We start from the raw sequence: 26,358 nt of genomic DNA, 5'->3' as shown, positions 1-26,358 counted from the left end.
ACGGAGGCCCCGCCCGCCCCCACCCCTCCCGCACCGCTCCTCCAACTCTCCCGAAGCTCCTGCAGGAGCTGCCTACCCTGTCGGGCTGGGGAACCCTTGAGCAGGATCCCGGATCCCGGATCCTCGATCCCCGCCAGCTGCCTCTGGCTCCCGACGGCTCCAGGAAAGGGCAGCGCAGTGGGTCTCAGGGACTGGGCGGACGCTCCGTCACGAAAAGGCAGCTGGACGGCAGGGTGTTCGGACTCTGGGAGCCGGTAAGGGCTGTCTCCTGGAGGTGCCCTTCCAGGCTTTCCTGGGGGGGCTCCTACGGACTATGCTACTGTGGTCTCTGCTGAGCAGGGGGAGACAGGGATCGCCTGTGCCTCGGCACGGATCTCTGGGCGGCGGACGAGCCCCAGGGTAGAAGGGCAGTACGCAGAGCTCTGGGGAGAAGGGGCTGACGGGGTAGAAAGATGGGGGACTTAACTTGGTTCAAGGTGCCTGGCTCTCTCTCAGGAGCCCCCTCGCGAGGAAATTATGGTTCAGACCATCCAGCGACTCCCTTCCACCCTCCAAAGACCAGAGCAATTCTCAGAATCATCACCTTGTGGAAAAGCAGCCCCGGTGGAAAATAATAAAAAGTATAACAGTTAACAAGGACTGAGTGCTTATTATGTGCCAGACACATAACGAATCACTTTACATATATTATCTTCTTTAGTACACATAATCTTAATAGGTAGCTTCTTTTATTAGCCGTGTTTTGCAATGGAAATAACTGAGGGCCCTTGGCTCCCCAGACATTAACCCTGATCACTCAGGCAGAAAGTGCTGGAACCAGGGTTTGAGCTCTGCTTATAGGTCCTGCCTCCAGTCACTTGGAACCTCAGTACCTTTCATGTTGAAAAAGCCCCAGTGGCCCACAAAGTGAGGGGCCACCCCACTCTATAATGAAGCTCCAGTCAGATAACTGCACCCTTCCAGAGGTAGGGGAGAATGCTGAAAAAATCTGGAGCATTCCTTGGTCGAGGAGCATAGGGTGATGGTCCCTGGTCCCTGAGTAAATCAAAGTGCTATCGGGGAGCTTTCTCGCATCACACAAGGTTCAGATTTGGGCTCAACACCGGGCTGCAGCAGGGACCCTGGGAAGTGCCCTGACTTCTAATCTACCTCAGTTCTGGCACCCAGCGCAGGTGCTCTGGTGCTTGTGAATGAGCCTCAGACAGGGTTCACCCTTGCTTTGGAATATGGGGCCAGGGCTAAGAGACTACTCGGTATCAGGCAACTCCGGTCTGTATAACACTATTTTAAGTCTCACAAAGACTCCCTTCCTCAGTCCTAAACTCCCGTGTCATCAACCGTCTGCTGATAAGGCTTCACAGCTCCTCTGAACAAAGGGCAAAAGCCCGTAAGCAGCCTGAAAAGGCTCAGCATGATCTACTACCCTACCTCTATAGTCATCCTCTAGCCACTCCCCCTTCATTTTCCCCAAGCTGAATTCCTTCCTGTTCCTACGCAGGACCTTCACGTATGTTGGCCTCTTTGCCTAAGATGCTCTTCCCCCTACTCTTTACCTGGCTATCCTCTAGTGACCCTCAGGTCTCAGCTTTCAAGTTGACATCCCCATCTCCACCTATCTAGGCTAGATGCCCCTCCTCTTTGCTCCCATAGCCCCCTGTACTTCTGTATTCTGTATCCTAGTACTTATCACTGTATTGTAGTTGCCTAGTTACTTGCCTCTATCCCCCACTAGGCTGTAAGCACTGTGGGCAGGGACCGTGTTTTATTCCCTGATGTTTCGCCAGGGTCTAACGCAGTGCCTGGCAAATAAAAACACTCAGTAAATATTTGCTGTATGAATGATTGGATGATAGAGGTCAGTGGGCCCAACCCCCTCTGGGCCCTGTGTTTTAAGATCCATTTTTATCTTGGTGCTAGCCTAAAGGGCAAATAAAGCTTTGGCTCTTACTGGGGCTGGGGGAGGAGAGTAGGCCCTCAGATTGTTCCCGAAACCTGTGACTTCAGCTATCTGGCCCCAGCTCTCCTGCAATGATAGGATTTTGGTGTGTAATTAGACTGAGCGTTTCTCTACCCAGACCACCCTCCTAGAGTCCCCCACAAATTGACCTCACTGGGCCTGCTTTTATGAAAGGTTTATTCCTAGTGCTAGGTCCCAATCTTCCAGGGCTCTAAGCACAATTAAACTGGGTGGGTAGGTGAGGGGAGACCCATTCAGATGCAGGGCCAGAAATGGGGCTCCCCATATCCCCACCCCTTTGGTCCCAGTCCCCTTCTCTGCAATGGGCACGCATTGAGGAGGGACAAAGGATATTGGAGGCAACATCATTGGCCCAGGGGAGCCCAAGAAGAGCTGCCATTGGCTGACAGGGCCTTTTGAGGCTCTGCCATTGGTCAGGGGGCACACCCCAGGAACTGGGGTGGGCCTGAGGAGTGATGCCATTGGCCAGGGAGTGGTTTTTGTCATAGCCTTTGGCTGTGGAGTGGAAGGAAAAGATCCGGGAATGAAGCCCAGTGGCCAGGAAGATAAAGGACAGGGCAGCAGCTGCTGGGCCTGCAGACCTCCTGTCAGGCCCCAGCCAGGGAAAGGGAACCCAAGCCAGAGCGCAGGTGGCAAGGGATGTCCCATGTCCAAATCTCCCCCACCCTGGGACTGCCCCTCCCAATGTCCTTGACAGCCAGGTTGGGCTGGAGTGGCTCACTGCTCCTCTAGCCAGGAGGGCTTCTCAGCTCCTGGAGGCCGCAGCTTGATGTTGAACTGCTGCAGGGTCTGCTCCAGTTGTTTCTGGTTCCCAGCAAAGTAGGCTGACACGGCGTTGTGGAAAAGCAGCAGCTGCTTGTGCATCACCTTGATCTGGGGGCCCAGCAAGGTCAGCTGAGCCTGGACTCAGACACCCTTCCTCAGAGCCCAGACCAGGGGCACATGGACTCTGCTCTGATGGTGCTTTTGGAGTGGGGGCTGACCTCCATCAAGGGAGCCAAAGGATAAAAGCCAGTGTGATAGGAGAAACCGGACTTGACTGGCAGGGCCAGAGGTTCTGGCACCCAAGCTTAAGGGGTGGATTTTTCCCAGTTATGTTCTTGGGCTCAGCAGCCAAATCCTCAAGGGATCAGAGGGAGGGTGACGGGAAAGGTCCAGGGGCTGAGCGGGCTGGGGAAGATCCCACTCCTTAGCCAGGCCGCATTTCCCCATCCAATACTGGGGAGGGTTTTTTTTGGCGGGGGGGTGAGGTCAGTGTTACAGATGGGAAGGTGGGCTGGTTAAAGGGGTGGGGTTAGCACCTTGTTTTCTTCCAGGAACTTGAGCTTGATGGCCACATCTCCCCGCAGCTTCTCATATTTGTCCCGATGGGCCTGGAAAGTGGCCTGGGCACTCTCAAGTCGACCACGCATCCCTGCATCACGGGGGCCTAGGCTCAGCTCCTCTAAGTCTGTCCGGTAGGCATCGTATTCCAGCCTGGGGAGGGGGTGATATGGGCTGGTCTCCACCCCTTTGCCCTTCACACATACTCTCCTTTCTTTTCTCAATTCTTATGCCCCTAAAGCTCAAACTTCCACCCATGCCAGCCAAATGCCCCAAACCCTAGGCCCTGCCAGTGCCCACACCTGGCAGCCTCATACTGTTTGACAGTCATGAGTGTGTCTTCCATGGTCTTGGTTACCAACGTGTTGATGCTAGAGACAAAGAAGTTCACAGCCCCTAGCAGCGTCTCTCCGTTCTTGCACAGCAGCTTCTGCGTCTCTGCATTGTAGCCAAATTCCTCCTGAGGGCAGAAGGGAGGGACAGGCCTTGAGTAACAGTCGGGGCTGTAGGGCCCTTCTTTCCCCTCCTCTCCCGGGAGGAACCAGCCATTGAAAGTGGAACAACCCAGCACTGCCTCCAGCAAGGTTCTCTTAGCCAGAAAGTTAGTGGGGCTGCCCTGGGGCTGCCTGGGACAGGAATGTGGGAGTGAGGGCCTCAGATGAAGTTCACAGAACTGGAGTAGGGAAAGCTAGTGCAGCAGGCAAAGGAGGGGCTCCGATTAGGCTGAGCACTGAAGGCATTCCTGTCAATGCAGAGAGGGGCACTTGTGAGGCACCTGGTGTGCCGCCTGCCCCACCCCCTCCAACTTCTGGACCTCTGTACAAGCCCCTGCCTCCACAGGTGGGTGCTGCTGGGGGCAGAGCTGGGCCCGCCCTGGAGGGGTTCTCCCTCTGGGCTGCAGGAGGGAGGGAGGCTGAGGGGTGACTGCCTGGCGGGCCCGGGCCCAGCCCCCCACCCTCTCAGGCCTGGCTGAGGCACCTGAAGCTCTGGGGACTTCTGGCTGAGGTCAGCAAAGGCGTCCCCTAGTGCATGCTGGGTCTGCAGCAGGCTGTAGAGGTGCGCTGTCAGTGCCCGGCCCAGCTGCAGGACACTCTCGTACTTGCGCTTCGTCTCACGCAGCAGCTCAATCTGCAGCTCTAGCTCCAGGTCCACAGTCCGGGAGCCTCGGCCAAATCGCTCTGATAACAGCTGCTTTGTACACTGATTGGGAAGTGAGGGAATAGGTCAGAGACCCTAGCACCCTGTCCTCCCAAAACGTACCTACCCCAGCATCCCCAGGCTCCTAGTCTCAGCCATAGATGGGACATTAGGATCTGGAAGATGGGGAAAAGGTACCCAGGGGAGTTTGGGGGAAGGGAGAGGTGCTTGAATCCCACCTTATATGTGTTGATGCCCCATTTCTTGACGATGTCAAACTTCTCTCCAGCGATGCCCCGAGCCACCTCATCTCCGGGGCCAGCAGGAGTGGTATTGTGAGATGGATGGCGGCCAGACCCTAAAGGACCAAGTTCTCTGACACCAGCCTCTCTCAGATACAATCAGACACCTCTGTGGTTCCGCCCATACTTCCCTCCCAGCACATGAAAATGACTTCCCTGAAGAAGCAGAAGCTAGAGACAATTAGATTCTCCTACTCACTAGGAGGAACTCATACATTGTGCCCTGAGACCCAAAACCCAATATACATCCAGCCTCCTTCTGAAGTGGCGGTGGGGATTGAAGAAGGAGGGAAGAGGGAGTTGCTAGTGTACAGGGGTAGAGAAAACAGCAAGAAATAGGCCGAGTATGGGGTGACTGATCAGGGATAGTGGGTCCATCGAACAGAAAACCCGGCTGACATTCCCATGTGGATACTAGTCAGTGTGAGATTCAGAGCTGTTTGGTCCTCTAAATGTTAGAGTCTAAAGAAAAACTCTGAGAAGCCTCACAAAGTTCCAAATCACATTCAGGCTCCAGAGCAGGCGGGGGAGGCCTGTGAAACAGAGTTCTTTGCTTGACTTAGGTGGTGACAGCAGAGAAAGGACAAGTGGGGCTAAATGACATGTGGGAGCAGATGGACAACTCTGGGAACTGGCCTTGGGCTGAGATTCCATAGGGTTCATACTAGCAGAGGTTCCCAGGATCTCCAGACATAATTCAAGCCTTCTTAGACATACTCTATGCTCCCTAGAACCACCACTCTCCCCCTCTCCACTCAAGCTTCCTGTCCTGTTCTGATCATTCATACCTGTGGGGATGAGTCCATCACCAGAGCCCCCATAGCCACCAGACACAATGCTGGTTTCATTGAGGTTGGGTCCTGACACCATCACCTGCTGGAGGTCCTATAGGCCAGAGAAGAGGGGGGCTTCAGGAACATAGGGGCAGCTGAAGCATTTTGGGGGTGAAAACAAGCTTGGATTGAAGCATCATAGAGAGAGCACACAAGGGAAGTCTGCACAGAATCAGAACAAAGATTTGTAAAAAGATTGAAGGGAGATTAGGTAAGTTAGGGGAAGGCTACTGGAATAGGGACAAGAGTTCAGGGTTTATGAGTTGGGATTCCTCAATTGAAACAATATGAAGAATCAAACAGAAGCACCTGCTCCAGCCCATCATCCTCAGGAAGCTGCCCAGCTTCACCATTCCCGTGGATGGGGATCTCCATTGTGGCTGCCTTCCCTAGGATACCGTCCGTCATGGCTAGCGAAGGGTCTGGAGTCAAAGTCTCTACCCCAGCGCCCTGCAAAGCCCAACAGAGACAGTTCTGGAAACTGGCCAGTACTCCAAAGAGGAAGATCTCCCCTGCCATTTCGGAGGTTGTCCCAGGAACTCAGTGTTCTGGGGTTTGGCCACTACTCTTCCCTGAAGTATATGTACTTCTTCCCTCCAAGGTGCATATTTGTAACACGCACACCCAGGCCTCAGGTGTGCCTGACCTGAGGTCATGTTCTCATGAAACCCCCTATCCTACCAGGACTCCGGTGATCACTCATGCATTCAATCACTCAACAGACATTTAATGAGTGCCTACCATGTGTCATGCACTATTTGAGGCAATAGACATACAGCAGTGAACAAGAGAGATAAAGTCTGTGCTCTCAAGAAGCGTATGCCCATGCAGGTGTTTCTCCCCATCAGGAGATGAACCCCTTTCCCAGGGCTCAGGTGTGTACCCCCATTCAGGTATGTTCTCCACTGCCTGGCCTCTCACACTCCTTTAGTGTTTCTTCCTCTTTCCTGCAGGGGGTCTCCCCTTCTTCCATCCCATGCACCTCCTCTTCCTCGGGCCCTCCCCCTTCAGGCCTTTGTTGAATCACTTGGTATAAGTTCACGATCTCTGGGAAAAGCCTCTTTTTCCCAGTACATAGGTAGGTGATCCCTTCCAAAGTCAGTTATGTCTCCCCAGGTGTGTGAGTCTCCGCCCTCCCCCCATACACCTGGGCATCAGGTGTGTCCTCATCCTTCCCCAGGGTTCAGAGGCATCTTGCCCTCACGTCAGGTTCGTGCATTCAACTTGCCCTCGCCCATGCACGTCCCTCTCACCTCGGGCCGGGCGGCTCTTCCCCTCAGGGCGCCAGGCCCGGGCCGCGCGGGGACCTCGGGCTCCAGTTCCTGTCGCGATCCTAGCAGCAGGTCAGGGACTCGGCGGAAGTGACGTCCTCTCACGGGCAGAAGAAGCCGGCCACGTCGCAGATTATGAGGGCGGAAGTGACGTTTGCATCTGGGGGGCAGGGCTATCCTGGAGCCAACCCCTCTGTCCCTGGGGAGCCACGAGAGCTCACTTCCGGGCGTTACCGAGAAGCTGTGAAGGAAGTGACGTAGGGCACGCGCCGGTGGCGTGATGGAGCAGCAGCAGCAACAGCAGCAGCAGCTCAGAAACGTGAGTGGGAAGCTTTGGGGCCATGCGTTCAGCTAGCATCCCTGTCTGCATGGCGGGAACCCCAAGGAACCAGGCATCAGAGGGCTGGGAACATCGGGCCATGGGGTGCGGTCCTGGGAAAGCTCGGGCGGTGCGGCCTTGAGATGTGGCCCCTCTTCGCTGAGTTCCTTGTCCCCCTTCTTCCCAGCTGCGGGACTTCCTGTTGGTCTACAATCGGATGACGGAACTCTGCTTCCAGCGCTGCGTGCCCAGCCTGCACCACCGAGCTCTGGATGCTGAGGAGGTTAGGTGGGGGAACCGAGTAGGGAGATTACCCTCGATCCTCAGAGTTAACCGTAGACTGCTTCCCTCTTTCGCCACTTCCCCTACCTCTGGCCCTGGCCTTTCTACGACCCTTGCCCCTAGGCTGGGGATGGGAAGGAAGGAGACGGACCTGACGAGACACCTTTGGCTTCTACTTCCACCCTGTCTTCCTTCCAGGAGGCCTGTCTGCACAGCTGTGCTGGGAAGCTGATCCATTCCAATCACCGCCTCATGGCCGCTTACGTGCAGCTCATGCCTGCCCTGGTACAGCGCCGCATCGCAGACTACGAGGCTGCCTCATCTGTGCCAGTTGTTGCTGCCGAACAGCCCGAAACCTCGCCATCAGGGAGCTAGCCGTCCCCAACCCCGGGAAGGGAGGCACTGGATGGACCCTCATACTTAAGGAGCCAGTGGACCTTGGGCTGGGTGCAACCTGTATACAGAAAGTGAGGAGTTGCCTGAGAGCTGGGTACTGTTGCTCCTTTTCCTGGAGCTAATAAACCCACTTTTACTTTGTTTGGTTTATATTCTGGGCAAGGAAGCTTTGCCCACTTGATTGGCACCATCTTTTTTATTCTGTCAGGATGCTTCAGCCCTGGCAGCAGAGAAATTGCCTTCAATGTGTAGAAGGAAAATGTCAGCATTCCCAGGCACCTGGTTAAAGCGGCATCTGTGGGTACAATTTTAAGACTGGTAATAGCGACAAGAAGTTGGTTTCTGCCCAGATGACAGAAAATGGGAACTCTGTCTGGCTGTCCTTAAATGTGTCTGACTTAAATGGCTCACTTAGAGATATCTAAGGACAGCAGATTCAGAATCCACAGGGCTTTTAGGCGCTACCTCCTGGGAAGTCAGTAGCCTCAGACAGAGATGAAACCTGTAAGAATTCTGGGGTGTTCTGGAACGTCAACCACTTCCTCAAGTTGTTACTTACTTAATATTTTCTGTCTTCTTAGGATGAGCAGTAAAATCTTTAAACAAAGAAGATCTGTGTGCTTGTCTTCAGGAGCAGTCAGAAAGGGGGAAACTTGTGGAACCATATTCTGCAGTACAGTCAGACTCGAGGGATAAAAACCTAAGGGAGAAGTAGATGGTGATGGTTATGGGAAAAAAAGGAAGAAAGCCAAATCTTCAGGACTTCTTGAATGTACCTTAATGTCTCACTGCTTGTCTGTAATCTCCTGATTCCATCTCTCCGTCTACCCCAGATTGTTCCCACTGTGCCTGTTCTGTGATTTCTAATTCCAACCTGTCTGTTCTCTCCTCATTACTTCCCTCCGTGTGGAATTTACTTCTGTATTCAGCAATCTGAGTGGCCTATACATCACTGAATTTTCTTGCCATTTTTGTGTCCTTTTTGTATCAGCTGTTTTAACATTTCTGTTCCTCCATTCACACTGCTAGAGAAAAACAAAGCCGTGTAGTGAATGCTACTAAACATTCAAGGTTTCCAACCTCAACCAAGCCCTCGTTACAAACAAGCAACCCTTTGTGAGTTCCTGGTCTGTTTGCTCTCCTAATCACTACGGCAGTTATTTTACACCTTCATTGCTCTCCTTAATCCCCTGCCTCACCCTTGACTATTCCCCATCAGGTGACCATGTTTGATTTTTAAAATGGAAGTAGAACTTTGTAGACATTGGCTCCCACAGTCATTAAAAAAAAAAAAACAAAAGAAAAGAAAACTTACAACCATCCACAAAGTACATGTTTTCTTTCCTGTACAGATCAGGATGTTGAAATTCTCCGGTAGCAGACCCTGTCTGAAAATGCAGACCTGCCTTTAAAATCTTTTACTACACCAGGCTGCCTTTCAAAATATCTGTTGAGCACCCGCTTTGTATAGGTTCTGGTCTTGGTATTATCCCCACTTAACAGATGAGGAAGCAAGAATTCAGTATGTACCAGAAGCCCACCTTATACACAGTTACCTATTGAGAAAAGTGGCTCTGATCAGCTTTTTGCCTCATTAGCTGAACAAATCTTGAACAGAAAGGTTTGCTAAGACCCTTCCTTAATAAAAAAAGTTGTTGATCAGGAACTTTCCTACCGAGTGGCTTCATGTCTGCCCAATAAATTTCTCTCCTTGAAAAGTGTAAATGCAGGTAAAGCAGCTTGTGAACTTTGCAATTCCCAGAGACAGGAATGGGGACCTGGGATATTGTTCTGATGGTGGGAGGGTTCTTCTCCATCGATATTTATGTATATCCCTGCAATAAACTTCCACTGTGAATTATCTATGTTTCCATGTCACGTAATTAGTAATTGCTGGAGAAGGGCTAGGAACACAGATCTGTCTGACTCTAAAGCCTATGTCCTTTGAACTTCCAGAGCTTATATTTGCCTGCTCACCTGCAGTCAACCTTTCCCTAGGCATGGAAAGACAAGTGTCCCTCAGTCTGATCCACCAAGACTTTAATCTCTTCTTTCCTTTCTGTTTATAAATAGGTTCAATACTTAGCCATTGGTATAATGAGCCATGTGACGTTTCAGGCACAACACGAAGATAAATGTTGACAAAGCTTTATCCCTTTATCACAAACACGTATTTGAGACAGGGTTGTTCTTGCTCTTGTGGCTTCAGAACTTAACTGCTTACTCCTTTGCAAAGTCTAATTCCTTTGAGCCTATTCAACTGTACCATCTTTCTTATTACTTATCTGTAGTAACTGCCACTCTCCTACTTTCCTCTGCAGAGCTAGCCGTTGGTCTTCCTCTTGTTACTTTAATGTTACACAAGACAGTCCGTTCAGCGTTTTTTGTCTCTTAGTTCCTTGACCCAATCTCTAATGATTTCTACTCTGTCTCCGCTACTCTTACTTACATCCTTTCCATTGTCACCACCCCAAACTGCTCCATCTATTACTTGCATCTTATTCACTGACTGTATTCCTTCCACTTTGTTTATTGGACTATTCCTCTACCATTATTTTTTTCTAAATTTCAATGCAGCGTTCAGACCATTGCTTCTACATTCTCTCCATTAACACCTTCCTGTCTTTAGATTCCTGTCGAGCTTAAATTCTAGTCATTCTTGGGACTTCGCTGGTCCTCCGTTGGTTGAGACTCCGCTCTTCCACTGCAGGGGGCCTGGGTTCGATCCCTGGTCTAGGAACTCAGCTCCCGAACGCTATGGGGCGTGGCCAAAAACAAAGTCCTTATGAAATTCTAGTAATTCTTTTGGAATAGGCCAAATTTCCTTCCCTCTCATTTCTTTGTTGGGCCTGGGTAAAATGAAACATTTGTGCCTGCATTTGGACATCTAAAAACTGCCCAAGGTAATAACTATAGAGCAGATTTATATCGCTATGAATCCATGGTTATCAACTTCAAATGGAGTCTGAGGCCCTGTAATCCCACTAGATTTTTCTAGTTGTCTTTCCTGTTCCCTGCAATGACTATTTCAAGTCAATATTCCTTTTTTTATATACATTTATTTATTTTTTGGCTGCATTGGATCTTTGCTGCGCATGGGCTTTAGTTGCGGTGAGTGGGAGCTACTGATCATTGCGGTGCGGTGCGCGGGCTTCTCATTTTGGTGGCTTCTCTTGTTGCGGAGCACAGGCTCTAGGCATGTGGGCTCAGTAGTTGTGGCTCATGGGCTCTAAAGCGCAGGCTCAGTAGTTGTGGTTCACGGGCTTAGTTGCTCCACGGATCTTCCCGGACCAGGGCTCGAACCCATGTCCCCCGCATTGGCAGGCAGATTCTTAACCACTGTGCCACTAGGGAAGCCCCAAACCAATATCCTTAAGCCTCTTATTATCCCCATGATTCTCTTCACTTTCTGCAGGTAACCTTATTTTAACTTCATAGGCAAAAGTAAAAGCTATCACTTAGGAACTTCCACATCTTGCAACTCAAAACTTGGTCACCCATCTACATCTGCACCATTCTCTCCTCTTTCCCTCCTGTTAAACAGGACAAATATCGCTCATGGCCAGTGCCTATTCCTGTGCACTGAATCCTAGTCCTTCCTTCTTTGGAGATCTCTGACTTTTTCCCACTTTACTAAATTCTCATCAGTGTTTAAGCATGCCGAAGACTCCCGTTACAGCAAACAAACCATTCTACCTCACAGGTACCGTCCAGTTTTTTTCCATTTTACGGCTAAACTCAAAACAGTGGATACTTTGGTCTTCTCCATTCCCACTTCTCCCCCCACCCTATTTTGACTTCTGTAACCTTTATTCTATTGAAATAGTTCTTCCTGAGGTCACCCTAGCTCACCAAGTGACCTTCATATCCCTGAATCCAGTGGTCATTTCCTCAGCTTCACTTCTTAGTGGCATCTGGTACTATCGACTTGTTCCTCATGGACACTCTCACTGGCGTCTGTGATTCCACTTGTGTTTTCACTACTACCTCTGGCCACAGCTTCTTAGCCTCCTTTGCAGGCTTACCCACCTCCAGCCATTAAATCTGAAAGTTTCTCAAGGTCCTGTTATTTCTCAGTGTAATCTTTCTGGGATTGTTTCATCCCCATTTTGAGCGTTAGTCACTGATAATTCAGAAGTGAAGTTATCATCAGAGAGTAAAGCCAAAGAAAATGGAAGATGAGAAAGTACAGCAGAAGGTTTGAAATAGTCATTGCACAGAATGAGAGAGTGAACTGACGAAAGGAACATAATTAGATTATTAGGTAGTGTTGAAGGCTCCGTAGAGGTTACTGAACAGAATTCCCTTTTGGCTTTGTCTGGAAAACTTTTTTTAATTGAAGTATAATTGATATACATTGTTATATTAGTTTCAGGTGTGCAGCATAGTGATTTGACATTTATATACCTTATGAGATGACCGCCACAGTAAGTCTAGTCACCATCTGTCACCATTTAAAGTTATTACAATATTATTGACTGTATTCCCTCCTCTGTGTATTATACATCCCCATAATTTATTTTATAACTGGAAAAAAACTATTATTTTAAGGCCTAAAACTTTAAGGCCTACCTGTAACTCTTCCTTGCCCTTTCCAGGAAGGATTCTTATTTGTGCCCTCATTGAACCCTTTTGTGTCTCGTTCACCATTACGTCCACAGCACTTGGTAGAGTGCCATAAACAACAACCAAAGCACATAGCTCACACAGATCAGTTATATCACGTGTGTATTACCTACCAGGCTCTAGTCTAAGCATTTTATATACATTAACTCAGTTAATTCTCACAACAACCGTGTAAAGTAGGTACTACTGTTATCTTCATTTTACACAAAAAAATAAAATTGCAGTAAAATATGCCATGACTAGCAAGTGGTGGAGTCAGGTTTTCAATCCAGTCGGTGTGACTTCCAGAGTCTGCCCTCTTTCTCACTAATGACAATTGATGGCTATACATTTATGCATTTGTTCCACAAATATTTCCTGATCACCTACTCATGGTGCCTAGCACTAGAGGCCGGGGGTACAGCAGAGAGCAGTCAGAAACCGTCACCGTGGAGCTTATACTTCTAGTCAGGGGAAGCAGACAGTAAGCAGTTAAGTAAGTATTGATATGAGATGGTAGTAAGTGCTATGGGGAAAATCAATGCAGGGTAAGAAGGATAAGGAAGCTGGGGACAGTGTTGCTATTTTAGGCTAGGTTGTCAGAGAAGAACTCGCTAATGAGGTCTCCTTAAGCAGAAACTTGAAATGAGGGAGGAAGCCTCGTGGACATCTGGAAAAAGTGTTCACTGTGGCATCAGCCTCTACTTGCCCATAGCATCCATTGTCCCCTTCTTCCTTTACTAATAGAACCCCTGACTTTAACCTGGGCAGATGGTGGCTGAAAATAAAGATCAGATTTTGCAACTTTCTTGCAGCTAGGTGTGTCCATGTGATTGAGTGATGCATGCATTGCCAGGTTGTGCCCTTAAGGGAGAGGGTAGGCCTTCTCCTACTCTTTCCCTCATCTCACTACTTGGGATGGGGCCCAACACACATGGTGGTGAACTGTCTTGGACCTTGAAGATAAGGACCACTTCCTTGAAGAAGGCAGAACAACTAAAAGGCTGCCATATTAGCCCTGGAGTACTTATTCCTGGACAGTCGTGTGAGAGAAAAAGTAAGCTTCTATTATGTTTAAGCCATCGTATTTTTGGGGTCTTTTTGTTATTACAGCATATGTGTAGTAGAATGTTAACACGGTGCCCAAGATTTCCCACCCCCTGTGTACACACCCTGTATAATCCCTAGGACTGTGAATATGACAGATTTTACTTCTGTGATTAGATTGTATTATATGACATACTTGACTGTAAGAAAGGGAGATTATCCGGGTGGGCCTGGCCTAAGCACATGAACTTTTTAAAAGCAGGGAGTTTTCTCTGGCTTGTTGCAGAAGAGAATATCAGAAAGATTTGAAACATAAGAAGGATTTGAGGCACTGTTGCTGGTTTGAAGATGAAGGTGCCATATGGCAAGGAAGACAGGTGGCCTCTAGGACCTGAGAGTGGCCCCTGAGGCCCAGGAGGAAACGGGGACCTCAGTCCCACAACCGCAAGAAACTGAATCCTGTCAACAACAAGAATGAGCTTGGAGGAGGATTTTCCTCCAGAGCCTCCAGACAAGAACTCAGCCCAGCTGACCTTTCAGGCTTATGATATCCTGAGCAGAGAACCCAGTCAGGCCATGCTGGGCATCGATGTACAGAACCGTGAGATACTAAATGGACGTTGTTTTAAAGCTGCTTAGTTTGTGGCAATTGGTTACACAGCCACAGAAAACTTCTCTGTCTTCTAAATGAACCGTAAGCAGAGATGTACTCTATGAAGGCTCTGGCGGGGGGGTGGGGGGTGGGAGCATGCTCAGTGTGATCCAGGCACAGAGGAGTGGTGTGAATAGGGATAGATGGTCAAAAGGCCACAGAGGTAGCAGCCAGCTGATGAGATAGCAAATTGTAGGCTGTGTAGGACTTCGGCTTTCCTGAGGGAATGAGATGATAAGGCATTAGTGAGCTTTGAGCAGAGGAGTCATAGCATCTGCCTGTATTTGAAAAAGGTCACTGGCTGCTCTGAAAAGAGCAGATTGTAGGGGCAAGGGAGGAAACAGAGACCAGTTAGAAGTCTATGGAATAATCTAGGTGAGAGGTGATAGTGGCCTAGACCAAGGTTTAGCTCTTAGGGTGGTGAGAAATAGGATTTTGGATATATTTTGAAGCTATAGCTTAACAAAATTTGCTAAAGCATTAGACATGGGATGTGTGGCGGGGGGAGAGGGGAGTCAAAGGTGACGCTAAATTTTGACCCAAGCAACTGGAAAAATGGACTTGGTATTTACTGAAATGGGGAAGACAGTGAAAGGAACAGGTTTATTTGGAAGGGAGGCAGTTAGGAGTCTGGTTTTGGACATTTTAAGTTTTTAAGTTTGGGATTCTTATCAGATTTATAAAGCAGAGGTGGGACTCTATCACGTGCTGAGTTTCTATTCATTGTAATCATTCAGGCGTTCCCCCCACCTCCAACCCCAATTTTGAGCTCCCTGTGATCAAGGAGTTTGTCTTGTTTGGGTTTTTTGCAGGGGGTGAGCTGGGCTAGGCAGATACGTGCGAGTGTGTGTCGGGTTGGGGAGTGTCCCAAAGACTGCTTGCTGGTGCCCGTGGCAGCTTACAGGCTCAGTAATAGATAAACAGGCACGTGCATTACACCTGCCCACGACGCCCTCAGGATTGCGACTTCCCCAAATCAACCACGTAGCTCTTTTCCAGACCCAACCGGTCAGACGGCCTGTTCCCAAGGCCGGCAGGCAGCCTGCGGGTTTGGCCTGGGCTCGGCCCCTCCCCCCTAGGCCCCGCCCCTTTCTGGTTTCGCCCGGGCTCTCAAAGGAGGCTCGGGCCTCAAGCGATCCAGTAACTGTTGTAACCGCTGGGAGGGGGTGGGGCTGCGGGTGAGTCTGCTGCTGGGGATCAGCTTCCTTTCGCACCGCACCCCGCACCGCCCCCGAGACACCCACTCTCGCCACTGCCCCCAGGCGTGTCCCCTTCTCCTGCGCTCCTACGGACCCTCCTCCCCTCCCTTTCCTCCCCTCCTCTTCCTTCTTTCCTCCTCCTTCCAGCCCGGCCCTCTCCGGTCTACCCCGCGCCCCACTCCATCCAACCAAGTAGTTCTCTGTACCCACCCCTCTGCTTTCTGTCCTCGACACATCCCTCAGCCCATGGGCAAATGGGACTGGGGCTTTGCTGCCTCTGAGTGACGATCTGTTCCTCCCTTCAGGCGATCGCCAGGCTCCAATCCCAGTGACAGTTCCCTGCTGTTCTAAGGTCCTCTGAGTGAGCCCTTTCGGTGTGTGTGTGTCTACAAGTGATCACACGTGTGTGTGCGAGTCTCTGGGTGGAGGTGGCTGTGAGTAGAGCGAGCCTGTGCCTGGGACCCAAGTCTAAGTTCATCCATTTTTCCAGCAGGCACTTCCCCATGAAACCTCACCAGCAGATACCGCTCTCTTCCCTTCCCTTGCCTCCTGTGCCCCTTAGGCCAGGTGAGGGGACAGTGTTCTGGGCAGTGGGAAGGGACTTTTGTGCAGGGAGGGCCCTACCTCTGTCCTGGGCCTGCTTTTTAGCAGTCTTGGGGGGAATCTGTGGGGTCTGTTGAGGGTCTCAGGAAAGGCCCTCTGCTGGTCTAGCTCTGTCCTGCAGCTCCATCCATTTTCCTGTCCCTGAGTCCCTCCCTTCCCCTTTCTCCCAATCCCTTTGACCCTGCCCAGAGCCTAAGCCCCCTTCTCTTGCCCTCTCTTGGGCTGAACTAAGCAGGTGAGATCCAGCAACCAGGAACCTGGAACTGGCAGTCGGATCCTGAGCAGTGGGCAGGGTCAGTTCGACAGCAGTTGAATGCCTGGCTCCTCTTGGTCTTGGATGAAGAGGCGTCATCTAAAGCTCTTGGATCTCGGCACTCTGTAGGTGTCCTAGACACAGCAGAGCAGCGCTGGGCCTGTCAGGGAAAACAGAGGCAGTTTCTGAAGGCAGTGACTCAGCTAGGGCGGCCTGCAGTGCTGGAGCTCCTGGTAGCTGAGCTCCAAACTCTGGTCTCAGCAGTGCTGCAGGATGGCAGCCCTGCAGCTTGGTACTACATGTACGCAGTGCTGGGTCTGCTGCCTCCGTATCGTGCGCTGCTTGTTGGTCGCCTTGATTTGCTGCCTTTCCTGGAGCGGCTATACCGCTGGGCACCCTGGGTCCAGGCCCAGCTCCAGCTGGACCTGCTAGGTGCCATAGACCAGGCCTTTCCCCGAGACACCTCTTTGTTAGAGGGCACCTCCCATGTTGACTGCTTTCCCCAGAAGCAGAGGTTCCATCACGGGCCCCCACGCCCAGCCTGCCCTTTTGTGCAGGCCCGGTGGGGAGGGCAGCAAGTAGAGGAGGGGCTGGCCACATGGCTACGACCATTGACACTGCCTGAGCTACAGCACAGCCTGGGTATTGTTGGTACTGAGGTGGCCCTGGAAGAGGCCCACTGGCTAGATGGCCTTAGCCTCCTGCCCTTGGCACTAGCGACGGACATCCCTGTACAGTATGAAAGCAGTGACGGTGACAACGCAGAAGAGGAGCCTGTCGGAAGAAGAGAGACTAAGTAAGTGAGGGACCTAGTCTGGGGCTTTGAGCAAAAAAGAGGAAGAACCCTCTTCCTTTCTGTCTGCAAAATAAACCCAGTGGTCTCAGTGTTAATCCCCATAGGGAAATGCAGACATGAATGAAAATCAAAAGTCAACGATGAGGAAGCCAAAGCTTCAGACAATAGCTTGAGTCTCCAGAGTTTCTAGACTTCCTTTTCATATAGCGCTTAGTTGTTTTTCTCACTTGTTCGTAATGCCTGAGTCTGGCCTCTGGGCCTACCTAGTGCTGGGTGCTGGATGTTTGATCCAGGTCCTTCCCTCGGGATGCTCCTAGGTGAGCGCTTGTCTGAGGACCCTTCCCACTCATGTCTGTGTGAACTAAGCCAGCTCCAAGGCACATTACATTTGGCAGCACTGACAGATAGGACTTTCATTCTGACCTTCCAGAGCCTTCTTCCTGCCCTGCGAGTGAGGGGATCCTGGCCCCTGGAGAGGTGATTTTCTCCCCAATCTGGCTCTCACTGCTCTCTTCAGGGTTTCAGAATGCCTCCAGAGACCCCCTCTTCTGAGAGTTCTCTAACTCTAATCTTGGAATTTCTCCTTGTCCTCTGGCCAGCTTGTCTGTGACATATTCACTGTCTGGGAAGAAGGGTAGTTTTACCTTTAATCTAGCTTGGCTTTCTCAATTTTTGCTCTAAGTTAATGGCTGGGTCAAGTTTTTCCTGAAGTCTTAATGGTGGGCAGATAGGCAGGCTCCTGGGGGCCTGATGACAGGTGGCCAGTGCCAACAGTGTATGCCTTCAGTAACCCCAGCAGACTCTTCTTGTCAAAGATCTTCCCTGGGCCCTAAGTATAAGTCTCCTTTCCCGGGGGAACCTAACTTGAGTGAGAATGGGCTGAGATGTTAGCAAGAAGCCAAGTTCTTTGTCCTCTCTTTGGAGCTGGCGGTAAACCTCTGAGGCCTAGCTAATGTGACTTAATTTGTACCATGTTCCCCAGGCCTGGCCTCCCAGGCATTGATACATTCAAGAAGTATTATTGGTTATCTAATATATATCAGGAACTGCTAGATGGTGAGGATACAGACGTGGTAAGAGAGACTCAAGCTCTTCCCTGGGGTTTTACAGCTTAGTTAAGGGAGATAGATGTTAAGTACGTTGATTTAAGTAAAGTATCATTACAATTTGTGTTAAGTGCTATAAAAATCTAAGAACACTGCCTTTCCCCTGGCTGCTTCTCTGGAGTGTGTGTGTGTGTGTGTGTGTGTGTGTGTGTACACATCAGAGTTAGGGGAAAGCACGTCAGAGGAGTTTGGGTTTAGATTAGGGTTAACAAAATAGCTTGAAGATTAGGAGGTGAAATAAAGAGGAAAGTTTCAAGGAGGAGGGAGCAGTCAGTAGTGTTAAATGCTACCGAGGCAAGTTAAGAAAAGCCTGAGAAATACTCATTGAATTTAGCAATAAGGAAGAGGTTGGTGAGAGTGGTTTCAGTGGCATTTTGTGAGGAGGAAGGCAGACTGTAGTGCATACAGGAGTGAATGGAAGGTGAGAAGTGGAAATCACGTTTTGTTACTCTTTCATGAAGCTTGGCTTGAAAGGGAAAGAGATTAGGACAGCAGATTGAAAGAAGAGTGGTGTCTGAGTAGGACTCCAAAAAATGGAGAGATGTTTATAGTCTTTAAGACGGTGCTTGAGAAGTAAGTGCTCAATAAATATTTGTAGAGTGAATGAATAAATATAGGCTAACAGTCAAAGAAGAAGAGATTGAAAATACATCATGAAGGGAACTTCCCTGGCGGTCCAGTGGTTAAGATTTCACCTTCCAATGCAGGGGCTGCGGATTCGATCCCTGGTTGGGGAGTTAAGATCCCACATGCCTCAGGGCCAAAAAACCGAAGCATAAAACAGAAGCAATATTGTAACAAATTCAATAAAGACTTAAAAAAAAAATGGTCCACATCAAAAAAAAAAATCTTAAAAAAAGAAAAAATACATCATGAAGGCGGGATAAGTGATCCCGAGCACAAATAGATGAGTTAGCCTTGCAGAGAAGAAAGTCACTCCTTCCTTGCAAATTAGGAGACAAGATTAGGATGGAAATATGTACAGATAAATGTGTGGAAAGGCAGCTGAACTTGAGGGAGTTATTTCATGGCTGAGAGCCTCAGTTTCCCCTGGGCAGAGATGGAGGCAGAGAAGGTGACTGGGAGCTGGGCATAGGTGGGGGGAGGTAGGTTGAGGCCTGGAATAGCAGCTGAGGAGACTGCAAGGGGTAGCTCCCTGAGGACTTGTACTAAGACATCGAGCAGAGTGAGCCCACAGATGAGACTGGACACCAGGAATCTATAGAGGAGCTGATGACATTCCTTTGTTCTGAGATCTTTTGAACCTACTTAGATCATGTAGCACTTTAATTATTGAGGAAATGAATCTTTAATAGCAGTTACACCATTAAGATGTCCTGATCTGACGTCAAAATCATAAACCCTACTGTTGATGTGAACTTTAGAATAGGATTGCATTGTATCCCTGGGGTAACTTGTTCTGTTGATCTAGATTTGGGTCAATTAATGACACGAATATACTTTGATTCATTTTTCAGAGAGTTTTATTTTTGTGCTCTAACCAAAATTATTAGTCCAGGTAATTGACTTTTGGCTTCTTGAATAATTAATTTTAATACCATTTTTATCGACTGGTATGGTAGAAGTGTAGGAAGATTGTTGGTACTGGTGCAGGCTTGAGTGGGCTGAAGGATGCATCATCGGATCCCGGCTGGGAAGAGATGGATGTGAAGCTGGAAGTTGGGTGATGATAGAGGAAGAGTAAGAAAGAATCACAAGCATGGAGATCACGCAGGGTTGGAAAGCAGGTATAACGGGGGCAAAGATAGGAGATCAAGAATGTTAGGAAGGCTGCCAGAGGGAAGAAATCCAGGACCGTGCGCCTGCAAGGTGATGAGTTGGGACAGCCAAGTATTCCCATTACTTTTACTCAGTATTATGTAATACTGACATCATAGTAATCACAACCAATCCAGAATGATTATTCACTTATCAGAAAGGGAGAGGTTATTCACACACAGGTGTACGAATATAGTTGCCTGACTGTATCTCCTCATGGGCTGTATTTGCTCAGTAGGTGAACCTTCGGGTGTAGATGGTCGACAGGCTCTGACAAGGTCACATCAGGTCCTCTCAGGTACCCGATCTAGCTCCTTCATTCACTGGCCGACAGTGGCCACCTGACCGCTTTGCTGTGCCTCTTCTCTCCTGATTTTTTATCATACAGGTCTCAGCTTGACTCGGAGGTTCTTGGGGAGGAGATCTTCCAAAAAAGAAGCACTGGCTTCTTACCGCAGACTTCCCTCCTGGGTAGCCAGATAATGACCGTAATGAAGACAGAGAGATACCTGAAGAAGATCCACTTCCTCTATCTCAACGTGGCTCCCAGCCGCGACTTTCGGTGAGAGCGCACGCCTAGACCCCTGTCCTACTCCTCCCGCCCCCGGACTTCCTCCCGTGCTGCCTCCCCACACCCCTCCTCCTCTCTAGACCCGCTCCTCTCCTATCTTTCTCCTCTTCCCTCTCATTTCTCCTCTGTCTCCTGGTTTCCCTCTGTCTTCCCTTCTCCTCAGCTTCCTCTCCACTCTTTTTTTTTTTTTTTTCCGGTTCGCGGGCCTCTCACTGTTGTGGCCTCTCCCGTTGTGGAGCACAGGCTCCGGACGCACAGGCTCAGTAGCCATGGCTCACGGGCCCAGCCGCTCCGCGGCACGTGGGATCCTCCCGGACTGGGGCACGAACCCGTGTCCCCTGCATCGGCAGGCAGACTCTCAACCACTGCGCCACCAGGGAAGCCCTCTCATAGCTTTTTGTCTTAGTCATTCTTTTCTACTTTTTTCTCTGTCTTTTTTGTTCTGTCCTAGAGTGATAGAAACATTTGGTCATCGCCTCAGAAGGGAATTTAATGGTGATCTCTTCTAACTCCAATGCAAGAATCTTGGTGTTTGTTTAAATCTTTACACTCTCAGGGAAGCTTTGTGTTTTGCAAGGCATCCTGTTCTTAGACTACTTTCTTTTTACTTCTACATTTTCGTCCTAATTTTATCTCTGTGCGATAAAAACAAGTCTCAATCCACATGACTTGAGAAGCATTCATTCACTTTCTTCCATTAGATCCAAATCTTAGTTTTTGTTTTTTGTTTTTTTTTTGCGATACGCGGGCCTCTCACTGTTGTGGCCTCTCCCGTTGCGGAGCACAGGTTCCGGACGCACAGGCTCAGCGGCCACGGCTCACGGGCCCAGCCGCTCCGCGGCATGTGGGATCTTCCCAGACCGGGGCACGAACCTGTGTTCCCTGCATCGGCAGGCAGACTCTCAACCACTGCGCCACCAGGGAAGCCCAAATCTTAGTATTTTTAAATGCTCTATTCAAGTCTCTTCTCTTCCCAGAAATAACAATAATAATTACCATTAATCAAGCTTTTCTATATACATGTGTCATTTAATCCCCACCTACCAGATAGGTGCCATTATTATTTCCATATATGAGATGAATAGACATGCCTAGAGAGGTTAAGTAACTGGTCCAAGACCACATAGTAAGTGATGGAAAAAGGACGTAAACCTAGGACTGTCTTAACTCAAATGTCCACACTGTTAAGCAGTATCTGATACCCACTTCCAGGGAGCCTTATTTCCTGCATACAGTGACCTCTTCCTCCTGAACTTAGGTGGCGCTAGTGAGCTGTGCCATCCATTGATTTACTGATCCGTTCATTTAACGAAAGTTCACTGAGAGCATTGTGCCAGTTCTTAAGCAATGGTCTCTTGGCTCTAGTTCTGCTCTCCTCTCCCTGCTTTGTAATACTGGGGCTGGGACTGCAAACTTCATTTCTCCTTTTTCAGCCAGCGTCCTGTTAGGTTCGATTAATAGGGGGTGCTAGAAGGAGACTGGACAGCAGGATGAGAGGAGAAGGGACTTTGTCCTTCCTTGGCTTGTTCTTCATGTCTTTCACTCTGGCAACAGCTGGAAGTTTCTGAATCAGCCTCTTCTGATCCTGAGAGGGACCAACGCCAGCTGGGTAGCATCTTCCCATCAGAGTTCTGAGTCACCGCTCTGCAAGGCACCCCCCCCCCCACACACACCCCTGCAAACTCCTTATATACTAGGAACAGCCAGACAGCATCTCCTTCTTAGAGAAACCTCTTCCTTTTGCTCCTCTGGTTCTAGGGCTGGTGTCCATTTCCTGCAGTTATTGTCTCTGTGCTTAATATTCCCTTTTTGCTTTTTAGGTGTCCTGTGGCACTTTTTCTAAAACACATTTTCTCTGTTAAATTCACTTTGTTGAAATTCCTAATGCAATTTCTGTTTTCCTGACTGAACTCTGATATAGTACCTGATATTACGAGTGGTCCCAGGAAACAATCCCCAAATATGGGATTTTGATATTATTTTGGTAATGTCCTTGGCCTTGGACAGTACCGGCCTCCTTCTTAATGGGAAATAGTATACTAGTAATCCATGACCTATAGTGGCATCACAATTAGTCACTGTGGTTGAAAGTGATAACCTACCTACTGACACCGAGCGGCTGCTACACTTGACTGTCCGGCAGTAGTGATAGTAATGGTAGCAATGTTGGATGAGATGCCTATTGACCATGGTGGAGAGCCTACAGAAAGAAAATTACAAGCTTAGGGCTTTCAACTATCAGCTCAGTCACAGTCAGAGAAGCAGCACAATCAAAGACAATTAGGCACAGAGAGAGACAAGACACCATGAGCAAGCGAACTAAAAAGGCAGTGAATAATCACAGCGCCAACATCTGTCAAAGAAGGGACCCAATGAAGTGAGTTTCGCACTTGGTTCTGCTTTTCGCCAGAGATTCCAGTAGAGGCAATGGTGTGTCAGTTTTACTATATGCTCCTGAAAGAAAGATGGAGAAGAGGAGCTGAGCTTTCAACAGACTCAGAAAGCTAAACAGCAGAAGTTGCAGCTGGGGGCCCACACCAAGGAGGGAGGTGTTTTCTGGTTCAACCTGTGTTGTAACCAGGGTCCCAACTGGAAGCCCTGGGGATTGATTTGTGGGTTATCTGATGATTTTCATATTTTATCCAGATACTTTGCCCAGTTTTTCTAGTTGTTCTCAAGTGGGAGTGTTGGTCCAAATTTCAAGTGCACCATCAGTAAAAGAGGAAACTGGCACTTTTTGTTTCACTTTATTTATTTGCCATGTAACAGGTTTCCTTTCAAAGTATTTGCATTTATCGAAATTTTCTTGGTACTTCCCTGGTGGCGCAGTGGTTAAGAATCCTCCTGCCAATGCAGGGGACATGTGTTCGATACGTGGTCCAGGAATATCCCACATTGCCACGGAGCAACTAAGCCCGTGCGCCACAACTACTGAGCCTGCGCTCTAGAGCCCGCAAGCCACAACTACTGAGCCCTCATGCCACAACTACTGAAGCCTGCGCACCTAGAGCCCGTGCTCCGCAGCAAGAGAAGCCACTGCAATGAGAAGCCCATGTACCACAACGAAGAGTAGCCTACACTCACTGCAAGTAGAGAAAGCCCGTGTGCAGCAACAAAGACCCAACACAGCCAAAAATAAATAAATTTATAAAAAATGTTTTTTTCTTTTATTTGTCCTAGTTTTTTTTTTTTTTTTGTCATACCACATGGCTTGTGGGATCTCAGTTCCCTGACCAGGGATTGAACCTGGGCCACAGCAGTGGAAGCCCGGAATCCTAACCACTAGGCCACCAGGGAACTCCCTGTCCTAGATTTTGATTTATACTTAGGGGAGAACATATTCCTTGACTTCCTTAGAGTCTTTGCTCAGCTATCCCTGACTCTTGGCCCTGTGCAGGAAGAGTAGCCTCCATTAAGAAGGCCACAGGGGAAGGAGTGTTCCCTTGGGAAGTCAGGCTTCAGTTAGGGTAGGTAGCTACCCTGTGGGATGCCAACTGACCCAGTGGTTAAGAGAGGGGGCTTGAGTCATGTAGATTTGTTCTTTTTGTTTTGTTTTGTTTTTTGTTTTTTTGTGATACGCGGGCCTCTCACTGTTGTGGCCTCTCCCGTTGCGGAGCACAGGCTCCGGACGCACAGGCTCAGTGGCCATGGCTCACGGGCCCAGCCGCTCCGTGGCACGTGGGATCTTCCCAGACCGGGGCACGAACCCGTGTCCCCTGCATCGGCAGGCGGACTCTTAACCACTGCGCCACCAGGGAAGCCCCAAAAATAAATATTTTTTAAAATGAATAAATGCTTTATTAAATGTGCCCAAACAAAGCATTATGGCAACTAGTTTTCTGCAACTACTATATAGTTACATATAAATTGTATTTAGTGTGGGATGTAGGTGCATTTTCTTGAAATAAGACAACTTAGTAGGATTTTAAGATGGCTCTGGAGGTACTTGTCTGGTTCACTAGGTGGCAGTTTTCCTCTTTATTGGCCTGTGTAGTCTTCTAGCTACTCTTGCTTTTCCCCATTCTCAGTTACTCCAAACAGCATTCCCTGATTATCTCTGCATGTTATTTCAGCATCTAGGGATATACGTATTTTATCATTTCTAAGATGCACATTTTTTTTCACATTTCAACATCTCTGAAATTGCGATGCAGCTTACAAATTGGTGGCATGTCATATTGGTGGCATTTTTTAATTTTAGCATTTCATAAGAAAATGTTGCAACTAGGGACTTCCCTGGTGGGCCAGTGGGTAGGACTCCTCGCTCCCAATGCAGGGGGCGTGGGTTCAGTCCCTGGTTGGGGAACTAGATCCCGCAAGCATGCTGCAACTAGGAACTGGCATGGCCTAAATGAATAAACAAACAAATAAATAATTTTTAAAATGCTGCAAGCTTACAACTGATGGCATCTTAGATTTGATGGGATGTTAGCTCTCTGGGTCTGGAGATAGGAACTTCTTGGGACTGGCTAGGGGTCTTTTTCTTTCTTCCCACCTATTTTTGGCTTCTGTTTCTTCTTAATATTCCATCTTTCTGGTTTGAAGATCATTCTGCTCTCTTTCCCCTCTTCCCACTTTCTTCCGCCTTCTTTCCTGCCTCCTTATTTCCCCCTTCCTGTCCTTCTTTTGTCCCTCCCTGGAGTCTGCACAAGTTTGCAAGGCTCCCACTGATCTGTGCCCTTTCTTAAAGACCTTACAGCCTGATGGTGGTACCACCCAACAAGGTGAATTCTGAGCACTACATCTTCTCTCCCTTTGGGGTCCTGCACGTACATCCTGTGGAGGGCAGTGAGGCAATGACGCTGGGTACCTGGCACCACAGCTCTGTCCTCTGGCAACAGCTCCAGTTCATTCCGTTCTTCAAGTATTTCCTCTTACGCAAGGCCTTGGCCTGGTAGGTGATGACGGGTATGGGATTTGGGAAGAAGTGTCATAAAGAGCAACAGCCACTGTCACTGCCCTCTGATCTGTAGCTGGAAGAAGCGTGTGAAGTTGCAGAGGCTGCACCGGCACCGGACTTTCCTAGAGAAGCATCTGCTCTTTGCCGTGCCCCACTTTGGAGTTGGGCTACTCCATATTAACAGGTGAGGTCTTCAAAACACAACTTCAATGAACTTTAAAAAATTATTTTACAAGAAGTAACAACACGTTCATCGTAGAAGATTTGGAAAATACAAAAAAAAAGCACAAAGGAAAAATATCTTCAGTCTCACCATCTACAGATAACCATGACAGACATTCTGTCGCATATCCTTGTAGTCTTTTTTTCCATCACATATACCAATGTGATCATACTTTACATATTGTTAAGTAACCAGTTTTTTTCTCTGAATAATATATTCTGAACATAGCTCTATGTATTAATTAATTTCTACATCAACTTGCCCCAGATCGTACAATTATTAAATATCAAATTTGAGGATGATAATGCAGGTGTGTGAAACTCTGCTCTTACTATGGTATTACTTGGATTCTTTTTTTTTTTTAAGAAAAGCTTAGTTACTCCTATTTTCAGTACTTTCTTGCTTTCTCTGCACAACTCTTCAACCACTCCAGTTATGTTCTGTGATAGGAGTTGCAAGCTCAGATGCCTACAGGTCCCAAGGAGGAGCTATGGAAGAAATGCAGTGGGTTCGATTCAAGACTTCAGGGAGTGTGGGACTGCAATCAGTTTGGAGATTGCACCTAAAGAGGACAGTCACTACTTAGTTCCAACTGACTGTTGCCATGGGGAACATGGGTCCAGTGTGTCAGCCACATTATTTTTTCAGGATGACCTGGGAATCCACATTTTGTTGTCAAATCTCTTAATTTTACCTGGTTAGTGAAATTTTTTATTAAAACACGGTGCTGGCCAACTCTTAGTGGTACATATAAAAACCTTTTCAGTCTGAATTCGGCCCATG

The 26,358-nt window shown here is 48.8% G+C and overlaps 4 protein-coding genes across 5 annotated transcripts in view; 2 read left to right on the top strand and 2 right to left on the bottom strand.

The window, feature by feature from the left end:
* TRIM3 (tripartite motif containing 3) overlaps nt 1-229 on the bottom strand; it is a 24,849-nt gene extending 24,620 nt beyond the window's left edge. Inside the window, exon 1 of the mRNA XM_024757010.1 lies at nt 77-229. The gene's annotated coding sequence lies outside the window, so the exon portion shown is untranslated. The remainder of the gene's footprint in view (nt 1-76) is intronic.
* A 1,887-nt stretch (nt 230-2,116) lies between these two features.
* On the bottom strand, nt 2,117-6,944 carry ARFIP2 (ARF interacting protein 2). 2 transcript variants are annotated; one of them, XM_024757108.1, is made up of 8 exons: nt 6,827-6,944; nt 5,883-6,023; nt 5,529-5,625; nt 4,678-4,796; nt 4,280-4,501; nt 3,604-3,761; nt 3,280-3,454; nt 2,117-2,851 (listed from the first exon to the last, which is right to left on the bottom strand). In XM_024757108.1, the coding sequence occupies exons 2-8, from the start codon at nt 5,979-5,981 to the stop codon at nt 2,696-2,698; spliced, it is 1,026 nt and encodes a 341-aa protein (XP_024612876.1). In that variant the 5' UTR covers nt 5,982-6,023; nt 6,827-6,944; the 3' UTR covers nt 2,117-2,695. The 2 variants fall into 2 exon arrangements, with proteins under 2 accessions (XP_024612876.1, XP_024612878.1); XM_024757110.1 differs by lacking the exons at nt 4,678-4,796; nt 5,883-6,023; nt 6,827-6,944 and having other exon boundaries at nt 5,529-5,588.
* Nucleotides 6,945-7,069: 125 nt separating this feature from the next.
* TIMM10B (translocase of inner mitochondrial membrane 10B) lies at nt 7,070-9,702 on the top strand. The gene is made up of 3 exons (XM_024757107.1): nt 7,070-7,163; nt 7,351-7,446; nt 7,644-9,702. Exons 1-3 carry the CDS (start codon nt 7,125-7,127, stop codon nt 7,818-7,820), a joined length of 312 nt encoding a protein of 103 aa, XP_024612875.1. The 5' UTR covers nt 7,070-7,124; the 3' UTR covers nt 7,821-9,702.
* A 6,551-nt stretch (nt 9,703-16,253) lies between these two features.
* DNHD1 (dynein heavy chain domain 1) overlaps nt 16,254-26,358 on the top strand; it is a 66,323-nt gene continuing 56,218 nt past the window's right edge. Inside the window, 4 exon segments of the mRNA XM_024757074.1 lie at nt 16,254-16,996; nt 20,270-20,443; nt 25,143-25,346; nt 25,426-25,536. Coding sequence (XP_024612842.1) covers nt 16,500-16,996; nt 20,270-20,443; nt 25,143-25,346; nt 25,426-25,536 — 986 coding nt within the window. The 5' untranslated portion in view covers nt 16,254-16,499.

Source organism: Neophocaena asiaeorientalis, unplaced genomic scaffold (genome assembly GCF_003031525.2).
Source record: "Neophocaena asiaeorientalis asiaeorientalis breed wild unplaced genomic scaffold, Neophocaena_asiaeorientalis_V1.1 scaffold504, whole genome shotgun sequence".
In the NCBI taxonomy this organism is placed as follows: domain Eukaryota; kingdom Metazoa; phylum Chordata; class Mammalia; order Artiodactyla; family Phocoenidae; genus Neophocaena; species Neophocaena asiaeorientalis.
This window is presented reverse-complemented; position numbering and strand designations above follow the sequence as displayed.

Excerpts from the sequence above, each read along its gene's own strand:
- TIMM10B (XM_024757107.1), top strand. The coding sequence starts at position 7,125 with ATGGAGCAGCAGCAGCAACAGCAGCAGCAGCTCAGAAAC. Across the intron at positions 7,164-7,350 it reads AGCAGCAGCAGCTCAGAAAC|CTGCGGGACTTCCTGTTGGT; the intron begins GTGAGTGGGAAG and ends CCTTCTTCCCAG. Across the intron at positions 7,447-7,643 it reads GAGCTCTGGATGCTGAGGAG|GAGGCCTGTCTGCACAGCTG; the intron begins GTTAGGTGGGGG and ends TCTTCCTTCCAG.
- ARFIP2 (XM_024757108.1), bottom strand. The coding sequence starts at position 5,981 with ATGACGGACGGTATCCTAGGGAAGGCAGCCACAATGGAGATCCCCATC. Across the intron at positions 5,626-5,882 it reads AGGATGATGGGCTGGAGCAG|GACCTCCAGCAGGTGATGGT; the intron begins GTGCTTCTGTTT and ends TCTGGCCTATAG. Across the intron at positions 4,502-4,677 it reads GGGGCATCAACACATATAAG|TGTACAAAGCAGCTGTTATC; the intron begins GTGGGATTCAAG and ends CTTCCCAATCAG.